A 17800-nucleotide genomic window follows, 5' to 3' on the forward strand; every position below is an offset into this window, starting at 1 on the left:
ATAATCCCACTGATGTGACCAAACCTGTCCTTAAGAACAAAATAAATACTGCCTTCCAGGGGCGCCTAACTGTGTTGAACAGTGGGGGGGCAAAGCAAGGTGACATTTCATTAGGAGTCTGGAACCATCTCCCCAGTAATGTTGAAGCTGACACCCTGGGATCCTTCAAGAAGCTGCTTGATGAGAATCTGGTATCAATAAGCTATTAACAACCAAACAAGCAAGATGGGCCGATTGGCCTCCTCTCGTTTGTAACCTTTCTTATGTTCTTAAGTACAAACACATGTAGTACCAAATGGCAGAACCAGCTTCAGTGGCATATCTGCACAATGCTGTACAGTACATATAATTCCAACATGCAGCTTATTAAAGGGAAGCATGAAACAAACAAAAACAATAACATGTACGGTTATAATATGGCTTGTTTATTGATGGATATAAGAACATAAGAAAGTTTACAAACGAGAGGAGGCCATTCAGCCAATCTTGCTCGTTTACCCATCTTGCAAGGTATAATACAAAAAAAAAGGAGGGGCAAAACACGTGCCCCTTCTGCCCCATGGGTTAGGCACATATGCTGCCTTTTTATCATAGTACAGGGACAGAACCTCTTTTTTAATCCATGCCACAATAGTTAGCTGTAGAAATATGTTCTCATGTTAATACAATATAAATGTTCATCTGTGTTTGCTTACATGGCAGGTATAATCACATACTGAATGGATGTAGGCCACAAGGACACTGGGGAATGGCGGACAGACGGAGCAGTGTGGCAGGTGCTGCTCTGTTCTAAAGTCTAAAAAAAAAAAACTTTAGCCGCTACACCCACATTTTTTTCTGGGTACTTTACAAAGAAATTAAATGGGTTCCAGCAAATACTAAATTAGATTACTATAATTATGTATATAATGGCTGTGTTTGCATTCTCTCTACGAAGCTGTCGTCATGATTATACCTTTCACACAAGCGAGATCGGACACTCCCGGCTGCAAATCTATGCTGTCCCGCCAGGACACTTTGGTGTATAACGGTCGTTGTTTGGCGGTGGAAATGGGAAAGCCGGCTGTAATGGAAATCTAAGTTTGGGAAATTCTTTGGTACTACCTTGCTGTTAGCGGAAGATGTTCAGCTGAATCCGGGCCAATTGACACCGTTACTGGGTTGACTGATGGGCACAATCCACAGTTAATTGCTTGAGCGGTGACTGGCGAGTGAGCAAGACAGTGCAAAATTACGCTATGCGAAAGAAGCAGAGGCGTGCGGTGAGATACTGTTGGGAATGGATTCGACTCTGGAGTTGTCCGATGAAAGGAAAGTTGAACAGCAAAGTACAATGCAACGTCGGGATTTGAACATGGAAAGGACAGAAGACCTGATGAGGAATTCAAGGCAAGCAGGTGCTAATTTTTACTCTGTTTTAAAATCAATCTGAAGTAGCTATGGACTTATATTATATTAAATTATACTGGTAAAAAAACATTTTTTATAGAGTTACCTGGACTAATTCTATGGATTTTAGAACACTGAATTAAAATCACGGATGTCGAACTTAAAGGTGGATTTCAAATTAGCAATAAGATTGTAAAGGACATAACAAAAAAGGGAAACAAACTGTTTAGGGAATGTAGGAATCGGGTAATACTAACACAATGTAAATTCCTACTCTTTAAAACGGTTAATCATGCTAAAGTACTCTGGGATCCAAAACCAAAACCAAAAGGAATATTTGGTGGACATTTAAATATTAGAAGTCGGTCTCCAAAGTGTGATCAAGTGGAAAAACTACTGACAGATTCAAACATAGATTAAGTTGTATCAAGTCTGCAAGTTCTTGTGTGCGTGCTAAAGAGAGACAGTCTGATGCCACGTTTATAGTCGACTTTAAATTACTTTACAATTTCAGCTCGAGTGCCTTTAAGTAAGATGACACTGGCTGCAACTCTATTGTCATTTTCTATACAAAAATAAGCTTACTTGATTTGAAAAACATCATGAACAATACAAGCAACTTCTTACACTAGTTGGTTTGATTAAATGAGTAGTACACAACAAAATATTAAACCAAAACAATAAAAATAATAACGATCCGGTTCTCTTGCCTTTTTCAATTAATATAATTTAATAGAGAATAAAAACATACTAAGTTAACAACTACCTAGCCTAAGTTTAATTAATCATTTTTGTAATCTACCAGCAGCTTCTGTTGCACACACAATCGCTGATAATAGTGCACACCATGGCTCAAACCAATGTTCTTGTTGGGGTTGGGGGTGGGGTGGGGTTCCCCCCCCCATCAGTGTTGTCCTTCTGGAGTGCCTCTGAATGCCTTTTCATTTGTTTGTTTTTTAAACCATCTCTTTCTTTAAAATTCAGCAATGCTGTGTTAGGTCTTGTCAGTGCTTCAGATTGCACGAGAACACACTCTGTTGCTGCCATGAGAACAGTCTGTTGATTGACAGGTTTTAAAGTTGTACTCGTGTGATCTCTTTGGCTGTGTGAAAGGGTTATGACGGTATTACACCGGCATAGATTGCGCAATTTCATGCTGTGTGAAGCGGTATAATTTCACACTCGTTAAAATGTTTCAGAGACGGCACAGGAGCTGCATCTCTGTGTGAAAATGGTGTTTGAGAACAAACTTAAACTCATAGATTGGGGAGAATTTATAAAACCAGTGTGAATTTTACGTCTTTATACAAACTACTATAGATAAGTATTCTAAGATATATACCCTGGGTATACCCTGGCTTCAATGACTCAACATGGCACTCAACTGGAGGCTGTGTGGTCCAGTGGTTAAAGAAAAGGGCTTGTAACCAGGAGGTCCCCGGTTCAAATCCCACCTCAGCCACTGACTCATTGTGTGACCCTGAGCAAGTCACTTAACCTCCTTGTGTTCCATCTTTCGGGTGAGACGTAATTGTAAGTGACTCTGCAGCTGATGCATAGTTCACACACCCTAGTCTCTGTAAGTCGCCTTGGATAAAGGCATCTGCTAAATAAACAAATAATAATAATAATAATAATAATAATAAAAATAATGGCAGTCAATGAAAAAAAGGGATTTAATGTTAAAAACTTTGCCGCTGATATTAAAATGTTAAAAGGGTTAAGGAATAAAGTTGTAAGTGAGCTGCACAAAGCAAAAGCAACATTTTACATGAATATAATAAACGAGGCAAAGAGAAACAGCAAATGAATCTGGAAACATTTAGACTGAGCAGAAGGAATAACAATGTGTGCAAGGATGGATCTGAATTAAATACAGGGTAAACTGGTAAACGCTAGTAAGATTATTGCCACAGCTTTTAATGACTTTTTCATAGATTCAGTAGAAGATTTGACACTGGCAACATAACTAGCACCTTTCAAATGAATGAGGGAAAACCCATTTACAATACTCAGGAAGTAACAGAAGCTAAAGTTTATAAGATCCTTGGATCTCTTAAATTCAAAGGCAATTGATCCATCTGGTTTAGATACTGTTTTTATAAAATAAATACAAAGATATTCTGACATGTTCTTTAACTCATTTGACTAATATAACAATTAAGCATGGCATTTTTCCGACTGCATGGAAATCTGCAGCAGTTATAACAGTTTTTAAGCATGGAGACTCCTAGGAGATCAGTAATTATAGGCCTATCTGTATGCTCTCGGTAATGTCAAAAGTTGTTGAGAAGGTGGCATCTAAACAAATGATGTCACACTTGGAGGCTGGAGATTTTCACCCAATGCAGTCTGGGTTTAGACCAAAGCACTTGACTGACACTGCAAATTGTTATTTTGTAGAGAAGATCAAACCTCAGCTTGGTAGAGGGGGAGTGGCTGGAGCCATATTTTTAGATCTAAAGAAAGCATTCGATACAGTTAAATCACGATGTCCTTATTGCTAAATTATCTAAATTAAATTGTTCAAATAAGGAATTGAAAATGGGTTGAGTTGTATCTTAAGGACAGAAAACAATGTGTCAGAGTATCCATATCCATCTCCTATTAGGAATTGCACAGTTGGGGTCCCCCAGGGTTCTGTATTAGGGCCACTAATGTTCAGTCTGTATATTAATGATCTACCGGATGCATGTCCTGAAGTTGATCTCCAGATATACGCTGACGATACAGCTTTGTATGTTTCTATAAGCTAACCACTACTATGAGAGAGGTGACAAACTGGCTGGACCACTCCTGTCTAACTCTGAATGTGAAAAAAACAGTGAGAATGTGTTTTACTATAAAACAAAATTCAACTGGAAGCCATTTTGATATTTTAATTAAAGGCGATCAAATTAAACAGATTATACCATTAGGGTGTTAAATATCACTGAAATTGTTTTCTTTGAAAAGTAACATTGCGGATCACTTAACATACCATATCTGTTACAAATACAGCATTTCATCTGCCATTTTAAGGATGAATATTCTGGTTTTAATCTAAAATTTAGAAAACAAGAGGGTTTCTACTTTCCCAGGATTAATGTTTATATTAGAGAGAGGGCTTTGTAGTTAAGTGTTACTATTATTATTATTATTATTATGCTCTACTCGTATTCCTCCAAGGCATACGGTACAGATTCAGGGGAACACTTGAATATAGTTTTAAGCCTGAAAAAGCCCTCCTCTAACCCCGGGTTTGCCCTCCAGGACTCACCTTGATGCCGAAGGTGAAGATGGTCATGATGATTTTGAAGACGAGCGCCAGGGAGAGCTGCCACATGGCTGAGTAGACTCCGGGCCCGGCCGGGCGCTCCGGGATGTCGTCCACCACCGTGCTGCCGTTCATCTCGCTGCGGTACTGGCAGAGCTGGGAGGAGGCGAGGGGCCCGCAGTCGGTGAAGAGCTCCTTGATGAGCTCGCTGGTGTTCTGCCGGGTGTAGGGGTTGGGGAACGCCACGATAGCTGTGATGGCTGCCACGGTGATCACCTCCAGCACCGGGTACTTCCCCAAGCGCGTGGATTTGCGCCGGCGGCACCAGGCTATGTTGGCGCGGATGAAGAAGGCGCCCCAGAGCCCTCCGAAGACCCCCAGCAGGATGAAGGGGAAGAGTTCAAACAGGTACCAGGGGGTGTGGTACTCCACGTAGAACAGCACCAGCCTGCTGTTTCCAAAGGGGTTGATGGAGCGCAGGACAAAGGCAGCAACCAGAGCGGCGAAGAATGACCTCCAGAGCGTTTTCAGGGGGAAGTAATAGCTAACCTGTGAAGGCATCACACAGGGTTAGGAAAATCCACACTGGTATGAGAATGTACTCTTACTGTTCAATTAGCGGATTAATGAAAGTGACACCAATGAAAACGTACTTATTCATAAAAAAATATATAAACAAACATCTACTCTGGAATTCGCATCTACAGTTCCAGGTGAATCTTCACTTCAAAGATCTGAAATGCAGGGCTCCCGAGTGGTGCATCCAGTAAAGGCGCTCCGCGTGGAGTGCAGGATGCGCCCTATAGTCTGGACGTCGCCGGTTCGAGTCCAGGCTATTCCACAGCCGACCGTGGACGGGAGCTCCCAGGGGGCGGCGCACAATTGGCCGAGCGTCGCCCGGGGGGAGGGAGGGTTAGGTCGGCCAGGGTGTCCTCGGCTCACCGCGCACCAGCGACCCCTGTAGTCTGGCCGGGCGCCTGCAGGATTGCCTGTAAGCTGCCCGAGAGCTGCGTTGTCCTCCGACGCTATAGCTCTTGGGTGGCTGCATGGTGAATCCGCAGTGTGAAAAAAAGCGGTCGGCTGACGGCACACGCTTCGGAGGACAGCGTGTGTTCTTCTTCGCCCTCCCGAGTTAGCACGGGGGTGGTAGCGGTGAGCTGAGCCTAAAAATAATTGGCCATTCCAAATTGGGAGAAAATGATAAAAAATAATTGGCAACGACTAAATTAAAATCTGAAATGCTTTACCAATACTAATAATGCGTGTATCACCCCATAATGGTGAGAGAGTTTGACTTATTTTGAGTTTTAATGAAAACCACCATGATAAATGAGCTCATTTAATCAAACCAACCTCTTCCAAACTGAACAGGACGCCGCCTATCGGAGCACCGAAAGCAACAGAAACTCCAGCCGCGGACGCAGCCGACAGCACCTGCACGGAAAAGCAAACAGGAGTCAACCCGCCCTCAGTATGTCTTGTACATACACAGGACTTTGTGTTTCGTCTTGTTGTGATCTTTAACAGTTTGCCATGATTACCAATATACATTCAACTACTATTACGTATGTAAAAAAAGAATGCAGCTGTTGTACAGCATGACATTGAAGAGTTTAGCTGACAATCCTTTCTTGATCAGTGTATTTTGGCTTTATAGAAACCATGCTACAAAAAAAAGCATTTACCTCTCGTTTTTTCGCTTCATTTTTGCTGTACTTTGGGAAAAGATATGAGAAGATGTTGCCACAACAGCAGGCAACATGCACAAGAGGCCCCTCCTTCCCCAGACTCAGGCCTGAAGCCACAGCCAGCACCAGAGTCACAGTCTTAATCAGCAGTGTCCACTTGCCCAGGTACCCTCGAATGATGAAGCCACTCAGGATCGTTTTGATCTGCAAGCAAAGACAGAATACCTGACCCAAACTAACCGAAACACAACACACATGAGCTGTGCTGTTAAAAAAACAAGATCATTCACAATGATGCTATTCTATTCTGCTGAGATAGAGACAGATTTCTTTAGTCACTTTACATTTTAAATTGTTAAAATCTCAAGATTTTTTAATTTGTATTATATGGATTTAATACATGGTCTTTTTAGGATGAATTGATGAAGTGCATTTGCTTTATACATACATAATACATTTGTACCAACAGCCCATACCGTGGCAAAGAACAAAGCTTGTTCATTGTCTGCATCACCTTCCATTTAACATTCAGTGTAGAGACTGAATTATAGTCTACACTGAATTACTGCGCTTAGCATTTTCGTACTTGGCTAAGCATCTCAGCTTGAGAATGCAAATCAGGTAAATGAGTTATGCTGCTACCCTTTTGGTTTTAAGAAAATATTTAGCATCAATACCTTTGACGCAAAGTGGTGTTTAAATGTTTAACTGTACTTATGAAAAGAAGACCACAGTAATCATGCTGATATGAAGACCACAGTAATCATGCTGATATGAAGACCACAGTAATCATGCTGATAAAGAAGACCACAGTAATCATACTGATCTGAAGACCACAGTAATCATACTGATCTGAAGTAACAGAGTGAGAATTCTCAGCAAACACACATTTTTGTCTTTTCTCACTTGGATAGATTTTGTTTGTAGATTTTTTAAGGCTGGACTCCCTCAGCTACAAAATGGAACCAAGATGAAGCTAGAGTGTATTCTGTGTGTGTGTATTGAGCAGGCAGTGCTGTGTGTGTGTATATTGAGCAGGCAGTGCTGTGTGTGTGTATGTTGAGCAGGCAGTGCTGTGTGTGTGTATTGAGCAGGCAGTGCTGTGTGTGTGTGTATATTGAGCAGGCAGTGCTGTGTGTGTGTGTATATTGAGCAGGCAGTGCTGTGTGTGTGTATAGAGCAGGCAGTGCTGTGTGTGTGTGTGTGTATATTGAGCAGGCAGTGCTGTGTGTGTGTATATTGAGCAGGCAGTGCTGTGTGTGTGTATATTGAGCAGGCAGTGCTGTGTGTGTGTGTGTGTGTGTGTGTGTGTGTGTGTGTGTGTATTGAGCAGGCAGTGCTGTGTGTGTGTGTGTACATTGAGCAGGCAGTGCTGTGTGTGTGTGTGTGTATATTGAGCAGGCAGTGCTGTGTGTGTGTGTGTGTATATTGAGCAGGCAGTGCTGTGTGTGTGTATAGAGCAGGCAGTGCTGGAGAGTAAACTAATATAAATCGTACCTCTGGTATACCGGAGCCACAGGCATACGGTGCAAACACCTTTACCATACAAACAGCCAGGAAGGCAAAAGACAAAGCCCAGTAGATATACATGATGTAGTTCATTATATAGGAACCCGGACCCTGCAAGACAGAAGACAGATTGATATAAATAGCTAATTAAATAAACAATGGTGCATTTAAGATTTCCATTACACGAGAGTAGATGTTAAAACTTCATGCTGATTTGAACTTGGCTCTCGCCAAGATAAGCACCAACTAAGACGTAGCTTTACAGTAAACTAATGTGATCCATATGTGTCTCCATCCATTTGCGCTTCCTTCCATATGATGATGTAGATATCCTTCTGTCTGGTGTGGCAATGTGCCCCGCCCGTGTGCATGTGTGTGTTATGTGTTGTATGTTGCGTGTGTTAATGTTGGTGTATAAAGATGGGTACACGTGATATAAACGGGTTTGTGTTTCACGTGGTATTTAAATTGTATATTTGTATTTAGGCACGGGATTGCACATCACTGCACGTGCATTTAAAGTATAGTATGTGAGCACAGGGTTGCACAGAATTAATTCACGTGCTGGGATTCAAGTGAATAATTAATTAGTAATTGAATCCCAGCACAACAGTATATATAGATGCACATTTCTTTCACTCGGGGTTGTGTGTTCGGTGAGAGGAGAACGGGTGTGGAGAGGAGAAAGGAAAAGAAACCAAGATAATAATAATAATAATAATAAGTATTATTTCACTCACCGTGTTTGTTTGTCTGTTCGTTTACTGCTTTATCGTTTTGTTCGTCTATTTATTTTGGCTCAAGTGCCGTGTCCTGTGTTGTGTTACAACCTTTTTATTTTCTGTCTGTTAATTATTAAATGCTGAGCGCGATCACGGCCATCTTTGTGACACTGGTGTTAATGGCTGAAGTGTAATGCTGGCTCCAGGGATCAGCTTATTTTGCCTCCCTGGCGCATCAGCACACACAACAGCTGCGATGCTGGCTCCGGGGATCAACCACAGTGCAGCCTCCCCAGCGCATCAGCAGGACAACCGTCTGGATTGAGCTAAGTAGGGTACATCTCTGGGGTCTTCAAGTGGGCACCTTCCATCCTCAGTGTTTCGTCGACTAGCCCACGACACCTCAAGAGGGCTCGACGGTGATTCTGGCGTCCCAGCATCACCCCCCTCCGTCCCCCACTCAGCTCAGCCCAGCTTACTTACCTGTACATCAGCGTTTCTTTCTTTCTATTGTGCTTGAGATCCCCAGCCAGAATCTTTCCGTCTCAACCACAATCAGTTGCTGCTCCTCTCTGCTGCTTCGGATAAGTTCTTCACTGTGCGACGCAACTCTTGGCCACTGAATCCGACGTCTCTGAGAAACCGGGTTGTAGAGTGTGCCACAAATCCTCGACAACCCACCTCCACTGGGTAAACCCGGACTCTCCATCCTTGCTGTTCCGCTTCAGTGGCTAGTTGAGCATACTGTAGTTTCTTCCTCTCATACGCCTCATCTACAGCATCCTCCCATGGCACTGTTAACTCTACCAGGTGAACAAGGCGTGCTGATCCAGACCACAAGACAATATCTGGTCTAAGGTTAGTGGTGGCAATCTCAGGTGGAAAAATAAGCCGTTGACCAACATCTGCCAGCATTTTCCAGTCTCTAGCAGCTTCCAGTTGTCCTGGGCGAGGATTGGTTTTAACACCTTTTCTTGGTGGTTGCTTTCCTGGGTGGAGGAATGTTGTCTTTTGTGTGTAATGTTTTGATGGAACAGGTGGCAACTTACTGGTCATGTTACGCTTGTCTTCCAATGCTAAGGCCAAACATCGCAGCACCTGGTCAAGTAAACCGTCCTTGGCTAAGAGCCACCTTACATCCTGTCAAAATGTGCCTTAAATGTTGCAGGCAATGAACACAAAGGACATGAGGGATCCTCTCCTACCCAGAGGTTTAGGTTCTGTGGTGATAGGAGAACATCATATGTTGACCTGATGAGGAAACTGATCCTGCTATGTTCCATTGACCATAGGTCTTGCCAGCCAATCTTGCGTTGTTCCACTCTCTCCCATCTCATCCATTCTCCCTGCTTGGCCTGGGAAATGGCCTTTATACACCTCATCCTCTCCTCCTGCTTTTGCACCTTGTTGACTACCAGCTTCCTCCTTTGAGCTGGGGCTGCCTTGTGCCATGTAGGAGGAGCTGAACTGAGACCAAGACCCCCTCTTCCATGCTGAACTTGCCCCATGATATCACCAATTCGAAGGACAGCCTTTGCATCTTCCACAGCTTTCTTTGCCGCCCACTTTCTTCCAGGTGCTGCCTCCCTTACGCATTTGTCGCGTGTCTCTACTAATGTCATTTCCAGTCTGACCTTGGCGCACTTAAACTCCTCGGTTAGAGCAGAGACTGGTAGCTGCAGTATTCCTTTACCATAAAGTCCCACGCTGCTGAGGCAGCGTGGAACTCCCAACCATTTCCTGATGTATGAACTGATTAAAGCTTCCAGCTTCTCTACTGTTGTCAAAGAAACCTCGTACAGAGTCAGTGGCCACAGCAACCTCGGCAGTAGACCAAACTGAAAGCACCAGAGTTTTAGTTTGCTTGGTACAGCGCAGCTGTCTATGCTCTTCAACCCTTCCACTGCTTGTTGTCTAACTTCTCCCACACGAACTGTGTCCTTTAGATCCCCGTTGTACCATCTCCCAAGACTCTTCACTGGCTTCTCAGACACTGTTGGTATTGCCTCACCATTAATGAAGAATGTTTTATCTACTACTTTACCTTTAATTATAGAGATGCTCCTTGATTTAGTGGGCTTGAATTGCATTCGTGCCCATTCAATGTTATTGGTTAATTTGCCCAATAACCGATTAGTGCAGGCTACTGTTGTAGTCATGGTTGTCATGTCATCCATGTATGTTAGAATTGGTGGTAGTCGCATCCCAGAAGCCAAGCGCTCTCCTCCTACTACCCATTTTGATGCCCTAATGATTACTTCCATTGCCATGGTAAAAGCCAGTGGAGAAATGGTGCATCCTGCCATTATTCCAACCTCTAGGCATTGCCATGTAGTGCTGAATTCTGAAGTTGAAAAACTAAATTGCAAATCTCCAAAGTAGGCTTTCACTAAATTTGTTATTGTCATCGGTACACTGAAAAAATCAAATGCTGCCCAAAGAAGTTCATGTGGCACTGAACCATATGCATTAGCCAAATCCAAGAATGTCACATGGAGCTCCTTCCTCTCCTTTTTAGCTGATTGAATTTGTTGCCAGATCACATTGATGTGTTCTAAGCATCCTGTGAAACCTGGAATGCCCGCTTTTTGTATTGAAGTGTCAATGAAGCAGTTCTTTAATAGGTAAGTTGACAATCTCTGAGCAATAAGGCTGAAGAAAATCTTGCCTCTACGTTTAATAGGGAAATAGGTCGAAATTGACTGATGCTTGTAGAATCTTTTTTTTTTTAATATTACTGTCTTTGAATTTTTATAATTTAAATTTTTTCTAAATTTTTCGTACAATACCAACAATGGTAAGGTACGGAGGGTACATACGCCGAGTGTATCAAAGCAAAATTAAACACATTTACAAACCAATCAAATATAAGTATATACTAATACTAACACTCCTGATTTTAGGAATTCAATACCAATGAGACCCTCGTCTCGGCACATTTCATCAACCAGAACATCACAAATACCAAAAAGCAAAGAATTTAAAAGTGGCTCAGCACTCTCGTGTAGCAGCGCGTGAAGTCATTTAAATTCAGCTCTGTGTGCTTTCAGAGCGTTCTCACTCAGTAGGTTTTGTATAAACCTCCCAATTTAAAAACGTCACTCTATTGTATTGATCCGTGACGCTGTGTTTGCAATTCCTGCTGTAATTGTGTTCCCCTCCATCTCTGTATTTCCTGCGGCTGGTTTGTTTACCTCTGTCTGTGTGTGTAGTCCTATGCTGTGTGTTATAAGGTGGCGCTGCAACACCATTTTGTGGTGGTGGTGGTGTTGTTGTTGGGTTTGTAACCCGAAGCTGGCAGAGCTGTGGTTTCTGTGTGAGAGAAAGGCTTGCTGAATAAAAGCCCTTTGGAAAGAAAGCGCCTTCGTTTTCTGCCTCCTGCAGAAACACTACACTAGGTTTGTTTTATAATTTTTCATTTTATTTTTGCATGTGGTTTTTTTTTCGTTTTATAGGCTACATTAGGTTTTATTTTGTGCTATTTCGTATTTGCGAAAAACACGAGGCTCTAGTTATAATTATTATCTTCCTTATTCCCAAAACACAAAATTTAACAGAAAAGTATGAAAGTTCTGTCCCATCGCTCTGCTTACTTCAGCCTGTCCGAGGATAAGGTGTCCCCACGTCTTCCACTGGGGACATTTGTCCCTTTCCTCAAAGGTCGTTTCATTTGATCCCCAGCAGCACTGTTCGTGATTAAACCACAATGCACTGAGGCAGACACCTTCCTTCAGGTCGTTCAGCCAGTCAGCAGCAATGTCTATCAAACCTGCCAGGGCACCTACACGGGAAAGATAACAGAAGCTTTCAGCCAGGGACAGTGCTTACTGATGCACAGACCTCACAGCTTTCAGGGACAGTGCTTACTGATGCACAGACCTCACAGCTTTCAGGGACAGTGCTTACTGATGCACAGACCTCACAGCTTTCAGGGACAGTGCTTACTGATGCACAGACCTCACAGCTTTCAGGGACAGTGCTTACTGATGCACAGACCTCACAGCTTTCAGGGACAGTGCTTACTGATGCACAGACCTGAACACAACCTCTCAGTAATGGTTTGGTTCCTATTAGAGTTATAAAACTACAGATTTAAAAATAAAATGACTTGTCGCATTCACTACAATCCATCCTTACATATTATTGTTTCCTCAAGTTGGCTTTTCTGATGAATGATAAAAGTGCTAAGAGGTTACGTATGTGATTAAATTAGCCACTTCAAACTGCTCTTGATTAGACAACATGGCGGCTGTTCTTGAAGGACCGCTCAGTTTGATAATGTAATGTTCCAGTTTGTTAACATGCAATTTGGTTTTGAAAATGGTATGAACAGCTTATCTTCATGCACATCTCAGACAGAAGAAAGAGTAAATTCATTACACTGGTGTTACAAAAATCTACTTTTAAACTATCCTCCTGCCATGCACAGCAGCTTAGCATCATACAAAGTGTAATCTGTTTGCCATGTTATTTGACAGATTTATTTAATGGACTGAAAAGCTACCCATGCCCAGCGTGCTTGCTGCTCTTCTGAATGAATGTGTCAGAAGATGTTAGGATAAGGTTCAATAAGTCTTTTCTAGCTCTCCTTACCAGAAGCCAAGCCTGTCAGAGTCACAACTAGCCACCCTGACCAAGCATCATACAAGCTCTTTGTAAACTCCCACGCCGAGTCTTTCTTCTTGCTGTTAATCTGAAAAAAAAGAAAAGTGAAACCAAAACTGTATCGTAATGATGGACTTACTTTGAACTGGTTTTACAGCACTAACCTTGGACAAGCTATGGTCACCTATTTAACGTAGAAATCCAAGATAAACAAGGCGTGTGAAATTAGATGACAGTGCAGTTTTTATATTTTACATATTTCTTGTGGCGTTCAAGAAAGATTTTTCTCCTTCACACCATTCCAACAAACCTTTCGAGTCACAATGTGCACTCCCTGTGTGTGGTGAAACAGGAGTGCAAAGGGCCCCGATTCTTTGAGCTCGTAGCAGGGTACCCTCCCGATTCGGATTCATACAGCATCGTGCTTCCTCCCTTGTACAAGGTGCAAGCTTCTTTTCTGAGTGAAAGGTGTATGCGGCAGAGATGCATGGCTCTTTGACAGAACCAGCTTAATTTCTCTGAAGTTTCTCCACTGATGATAGAGATGAGAATGTAAAGATGGGAGCCCGGCTAACAAGGTTTAAGTGTTTTGCAGGTATCAGGATTTTAAAGACTGTCACCCACACCTGTGATGTGAGAAATTGATAAAGGATCCTGTAGTGGCTTTGACAGACCCATGGTGAGCAGAAGCAGGCTGATCTTTGGGATACAAACTGAACATTTGGGAAACTGCAACAATGTTAAAATACTGTAATAACTGTTCTGTGTTTTAAAGAGCATAAAGCCAGCAGAAATACTAAACAAATTGTTCAGGATAATGTTATAATATACTCTGGATTAACCTATAGTTATGTTAAAGGATTCTATGTTCCGGTTTATTCTAGTATAACTGTAGAAATTATTATTATAGAATCTTTGTAAGTGAGTAAAAAGGGAGCTGAATGGGGACCATGCTGACCAGTAAGACCTGTGAAATGAACTAAGTTTTCCCTTATCTGAGAGCTGTCGGAGCAGAAGCCTGTGTTAACCTTGAGAGAAAAGCAGAAGCGAGCATTGCATTTAATTAAATTAGAAAGGTGTTCACAGTGAAAGTTCTTATCAGAAAAGCAGTAACTTTACTTGGGAAGAAGTTTGTAAGTCAAAAACACTGAGCTTCTTAGATATTGCAAATAAAAAGCAACCTTTAGACAGACTTACATTTGAACTAAAATAAGTATTTGCACTTATTTGTTTTACTGTAATAAAAAACAGAAGTATTTATTGCAAGAAAACTGTTGAGTTTAAAAGTGAGAGAATCAGTACAAGCTGTGACCTAATTTAAAAACTTTGTCACTTGCATGAGGCCCATCTTGCTCGTTTGTTTGTTAGTAGCTTATTGATCCCAGAATTTCATCAAGCAGCTTCTTGAAGGATCATTACATTACTGGGGAGTTGGTTCCAGACTCCCATGCCTTGCTGATATAAAGTGTTGGATGTCTCAATTTTTTAATGTTGAATTCAGACAAAAAGAGGTTATGTTTTTTGGGCAAATTGAAAACTGGAAATGAGGAATTTGGGGGTCAATTTTGATCCAAATGTATCATTCGAGTCTCATATTTTAAAAGAAATTACTAAAGTTAACTGTTATCATTTGAGGAATATAGCCAAACTTAGACCCATTCTCTCTGTACCTGACTCTGAAAAGCTAATGCATGCCTTTGTTTCATCCAGAATAGATTATTGTAGCTCTGTTTACTGGTATTCCTAAACTTACAGCACGTTTAAAACACTGCTGCCAGAATACTAACTATGAAGGAAAGAAAAAAAAAAAAAATGAGCCTATTACCCGTCTTATCTTCTTTGCACAGGCTCCCTGTGAATTTTAGAACTGATTATAAGATTTTGCTTTTAACTTATAAAGCCCAAAATGGATTAGCACCAAGTAATTCCCAGGAGTTGTTGACCCTTTACAATCCAAGTCGTACTCTGAGATGGCAGGATGTGGGGCTGTTGGTTGTTCCGAGAGTGAATAAAGATGGTGCGGGAGAGAGGGAAGGAAGGAGAGAGAGAGAGGGAAGGAAGGAGAGAGGGAGGGAAGGAAGGAGAGAAGGAATGAGAGAGAGAGGGAGGGCCTTCTATTGTAAAGCCCCAATGTTGTGGAATGCTCTACCATCTTCAGTCAAAAAAGCAGGGAATTACTCTACTTTTAAAACAGCATTGAAAACCCATTTTCATAAAATTGCTTTTCTACCATATTTTAGCACTGACTATCGTTTGACTGTCAACTTTTATAGGAATTATCTTTACCTTTTAAATTTTGTATAATATTGTAAAATGTTGTAAAATGTTGTAAAATGCCTTGAGGTCCTTGTGATGAAAGACGCTATATAAATGTAAATACATAAATACATTCTCTGAAGATCTCTGAAAAAGCTGGTTGCTGTTTGGTTGTATTCAAGAAGCCTCTGCCTTCGAAGACAACTCTTTGTCTTTATTTATATTCTACACAACACTTCTATATTGAGAGGTAAGCATAGTCTTGAATTTATATCTCACTTATATGGAAGCATTGCTATAAGGGATAGGAATTATATTTTAGCTTTATCTATCAATCAATCAATAATTTATAAAGTACCTTTCATAGTGGACCATCATCACAAAGCACTTTACAAGATGCAGCAATAACAAGAAAATCCATAATACTTTAAATACAGAGAAATGCATAATACATGAAATAGTAGCAACAACACAGCAGCTAATAGCATATATCAGGCTTAAAGAGCATGGAAAGCAAGAGAGAACAAGTGGGTCTTGAGAGTTGATTTAAAGCGAGCGACGGTGGGAGCGTCACGCACCAAAGCTGGGAGAGAGTTCTAAAGAGTCGGAGCCATGAAGCTAAACGAGAGTTCTCCAAGTGTGGTGCAGTTTTGCTTGGGGATAACAAGCAGGCCAGAGTCGGAGGACCTCAGCTTGCGGGCAGGGACAGTGAGTCAGCAGGTTGAGGAGGTACAAGGGACCTGTGTGATGAAGGGCATTGTAGGTGAGCAGGAGAGTTTTGAAAGTAATCCTGAACTTTACAGGTAGCCAGTGCAGCTGGGCAAGACGGGGGTGATGTGATCACGCTTTTTACATCTGAACCAGCTGCAGTCGGTTTATGGTGCGTGCTGGGAGACCACCATATAGAGTTGCAGTAGTCGAGTCGAGAGGAGACAAATGCATGACAAAGCATCTCCGCATCTGGGATGGAAAGGTAGGGACGGACTTTGGAGAGGTTTCGAAGATGGTCAGGACTGCCCAGTCCCTGACCACATTCCAGCGCCTCCTCAAGACTCACCTCTTCAGAAAGCACCTGTAGAACTCCTCTGTTTTTCCCCCGGGACACATCACCCTTCCTTAAATGCGCTTTATTGGCTCTTATCTGCCCCCTATTTTACTGCATTTAATCCTGTACTTTAGAGTACTGTAATCTGTCAAGTGTTATTTAATCTGTAGTATTTTGTATTTAATTATATCCTGATGTAACTATCACTGACACTTATCTGCTGTATTATTGAATTCTATTTTGTCATACTTGTACTTGCTAGAACCAAAGTCATTGTATATTGCTTGCTCTTAATTGTATTATTACTTGTACTGTGATTCTTAAAATGTATTTGTTTACGACTGTAAGTCGCCCTGGATAAGGGCGTCTGCTAAGAAATAAATAAATAAATAAAATAAAATAAAATGGTAGAAGGAAGATTTGACCACGGAGGAGATGTGGGCATCAAAGGAGAGGTTGCTGTCAAGAAGTACAAGGCTTCGTATTGTGGGGGAAGGCAGCAGCAGACAGTTTCTGAGGTTCAGGGCAGCTATACTGAGATTCTTAAGATGAGTTTTAAATCATACTAGAAGGAGTTCAGATTTGCTAGTGTTCAGCTGAAGAAAATTGGCAGACATCCAGGTCTCGATGTCTTTAATGCAAGCCGAGAGCCGGACCATGGCAGAGGGGCTTCCAGGGTCGAGTTTTAAGTAGAGCTGGGTGTCGTCAGCATAGGAGTGAAACATGACACTGTATTGGTGGATGAGGTGACCCAAGGAAAGCATGTAGATATTGAAGAGAAGGGGCCCAATAACAGACCCTTGGGGGACACCACAAATGACTGGTTTTGCGACACCACTACATTCAGCATAGAAAACAGACTGCATGTGTCCGAATAGGTAAGAGGATATCAAGTACAGACAGGAGATCCCAGCATATTCTGAAGGCGGTCAAAAAGAATGCTATGATCTATGGTGTCAAAAGCGGCCGTTAGGTCAAGGAGGACAAGCACAGAGGGAGCTGAAGCGTCAGCATTGAGCAGGAGATCATTCACAATCCGGAGCAGAGCAGTTTCAGTACTGTGATGCGGCCAGAAGCCAGACTGTAGAGATTCAAGCAGATTGTTACATCCCTTTTGAGAGTTTCTGAGAGAAAATGGAGATTGGAGATGGGGCAGAAATTGGATAAGTCAGCCAGGTTGAGGGAGGGTTTTTTGAGTACCGGCAAGTATTGGGAAAGCTTAAGAGCAGCAGGAACCGAGCCAGAGTCCAGGGACAGGTTGAGAGTGTGCCTAATGGAGGTAGCAAGATCAGAAGCACAGAGACGGACAAGGTTAGTCGGCCAGGGGTCC

At 42.1% G+C, this 17800-nt stretch overlaps 1 protein-coding gene across 2 annotated transcripts in view; it reads right to left on the minus strand.

Moving 5' to 3' along the window:
- The window catches only part of LOC117408827 (H(+)/Cl(-) exchange transporter 3-like), a 72395-nt gene that overhangs the window by 9762 nt on the left and 44833 nt on the right, over positions 1-17800 (minus strand). For both annotated transcript variants that reach the window (XM_034014165.3, XM_034014166.3), the window contains 6 exons: positions 13158-13257; positions 12158-12345; positions 7831-7953; positions 6331-6537; positions 5999-6079; positions 4649-5194 (listed from right to left, as the gene is read on the minus strand). In XM_034014165.3, the coding sequence (XP_033870056.2) occupies positions 4649-5194; positions 5999-6079; positions 6331-6537; positions 7831-7953; positions 12158-12345; positions 13158-13257 (1245 nt within the window). The remainder of the gene's footprint in view (positions 1-4648; positions 5195-5998; positions 6080-6330; positions 6538-7830; positions 7954-12157; positions 12346-13157; positions 13258-17800) is intronic.

Source organism: Acipenser ruthenus, chromosome 2 (assembly GCF_902713425.1).
Source record: "Acipenser ruthenus chromosome 2, fAciRut3.2 maternal haplotype, whole genome shotgun sequence".
Classification (NCBI taxonomy): domain Eukaryota; kingdom Metazoa; phylum Chordata; class Actinopteri; order Acipenseriformes; family Acipenseridae; genus Acipenser; species Acipenser ruthenus.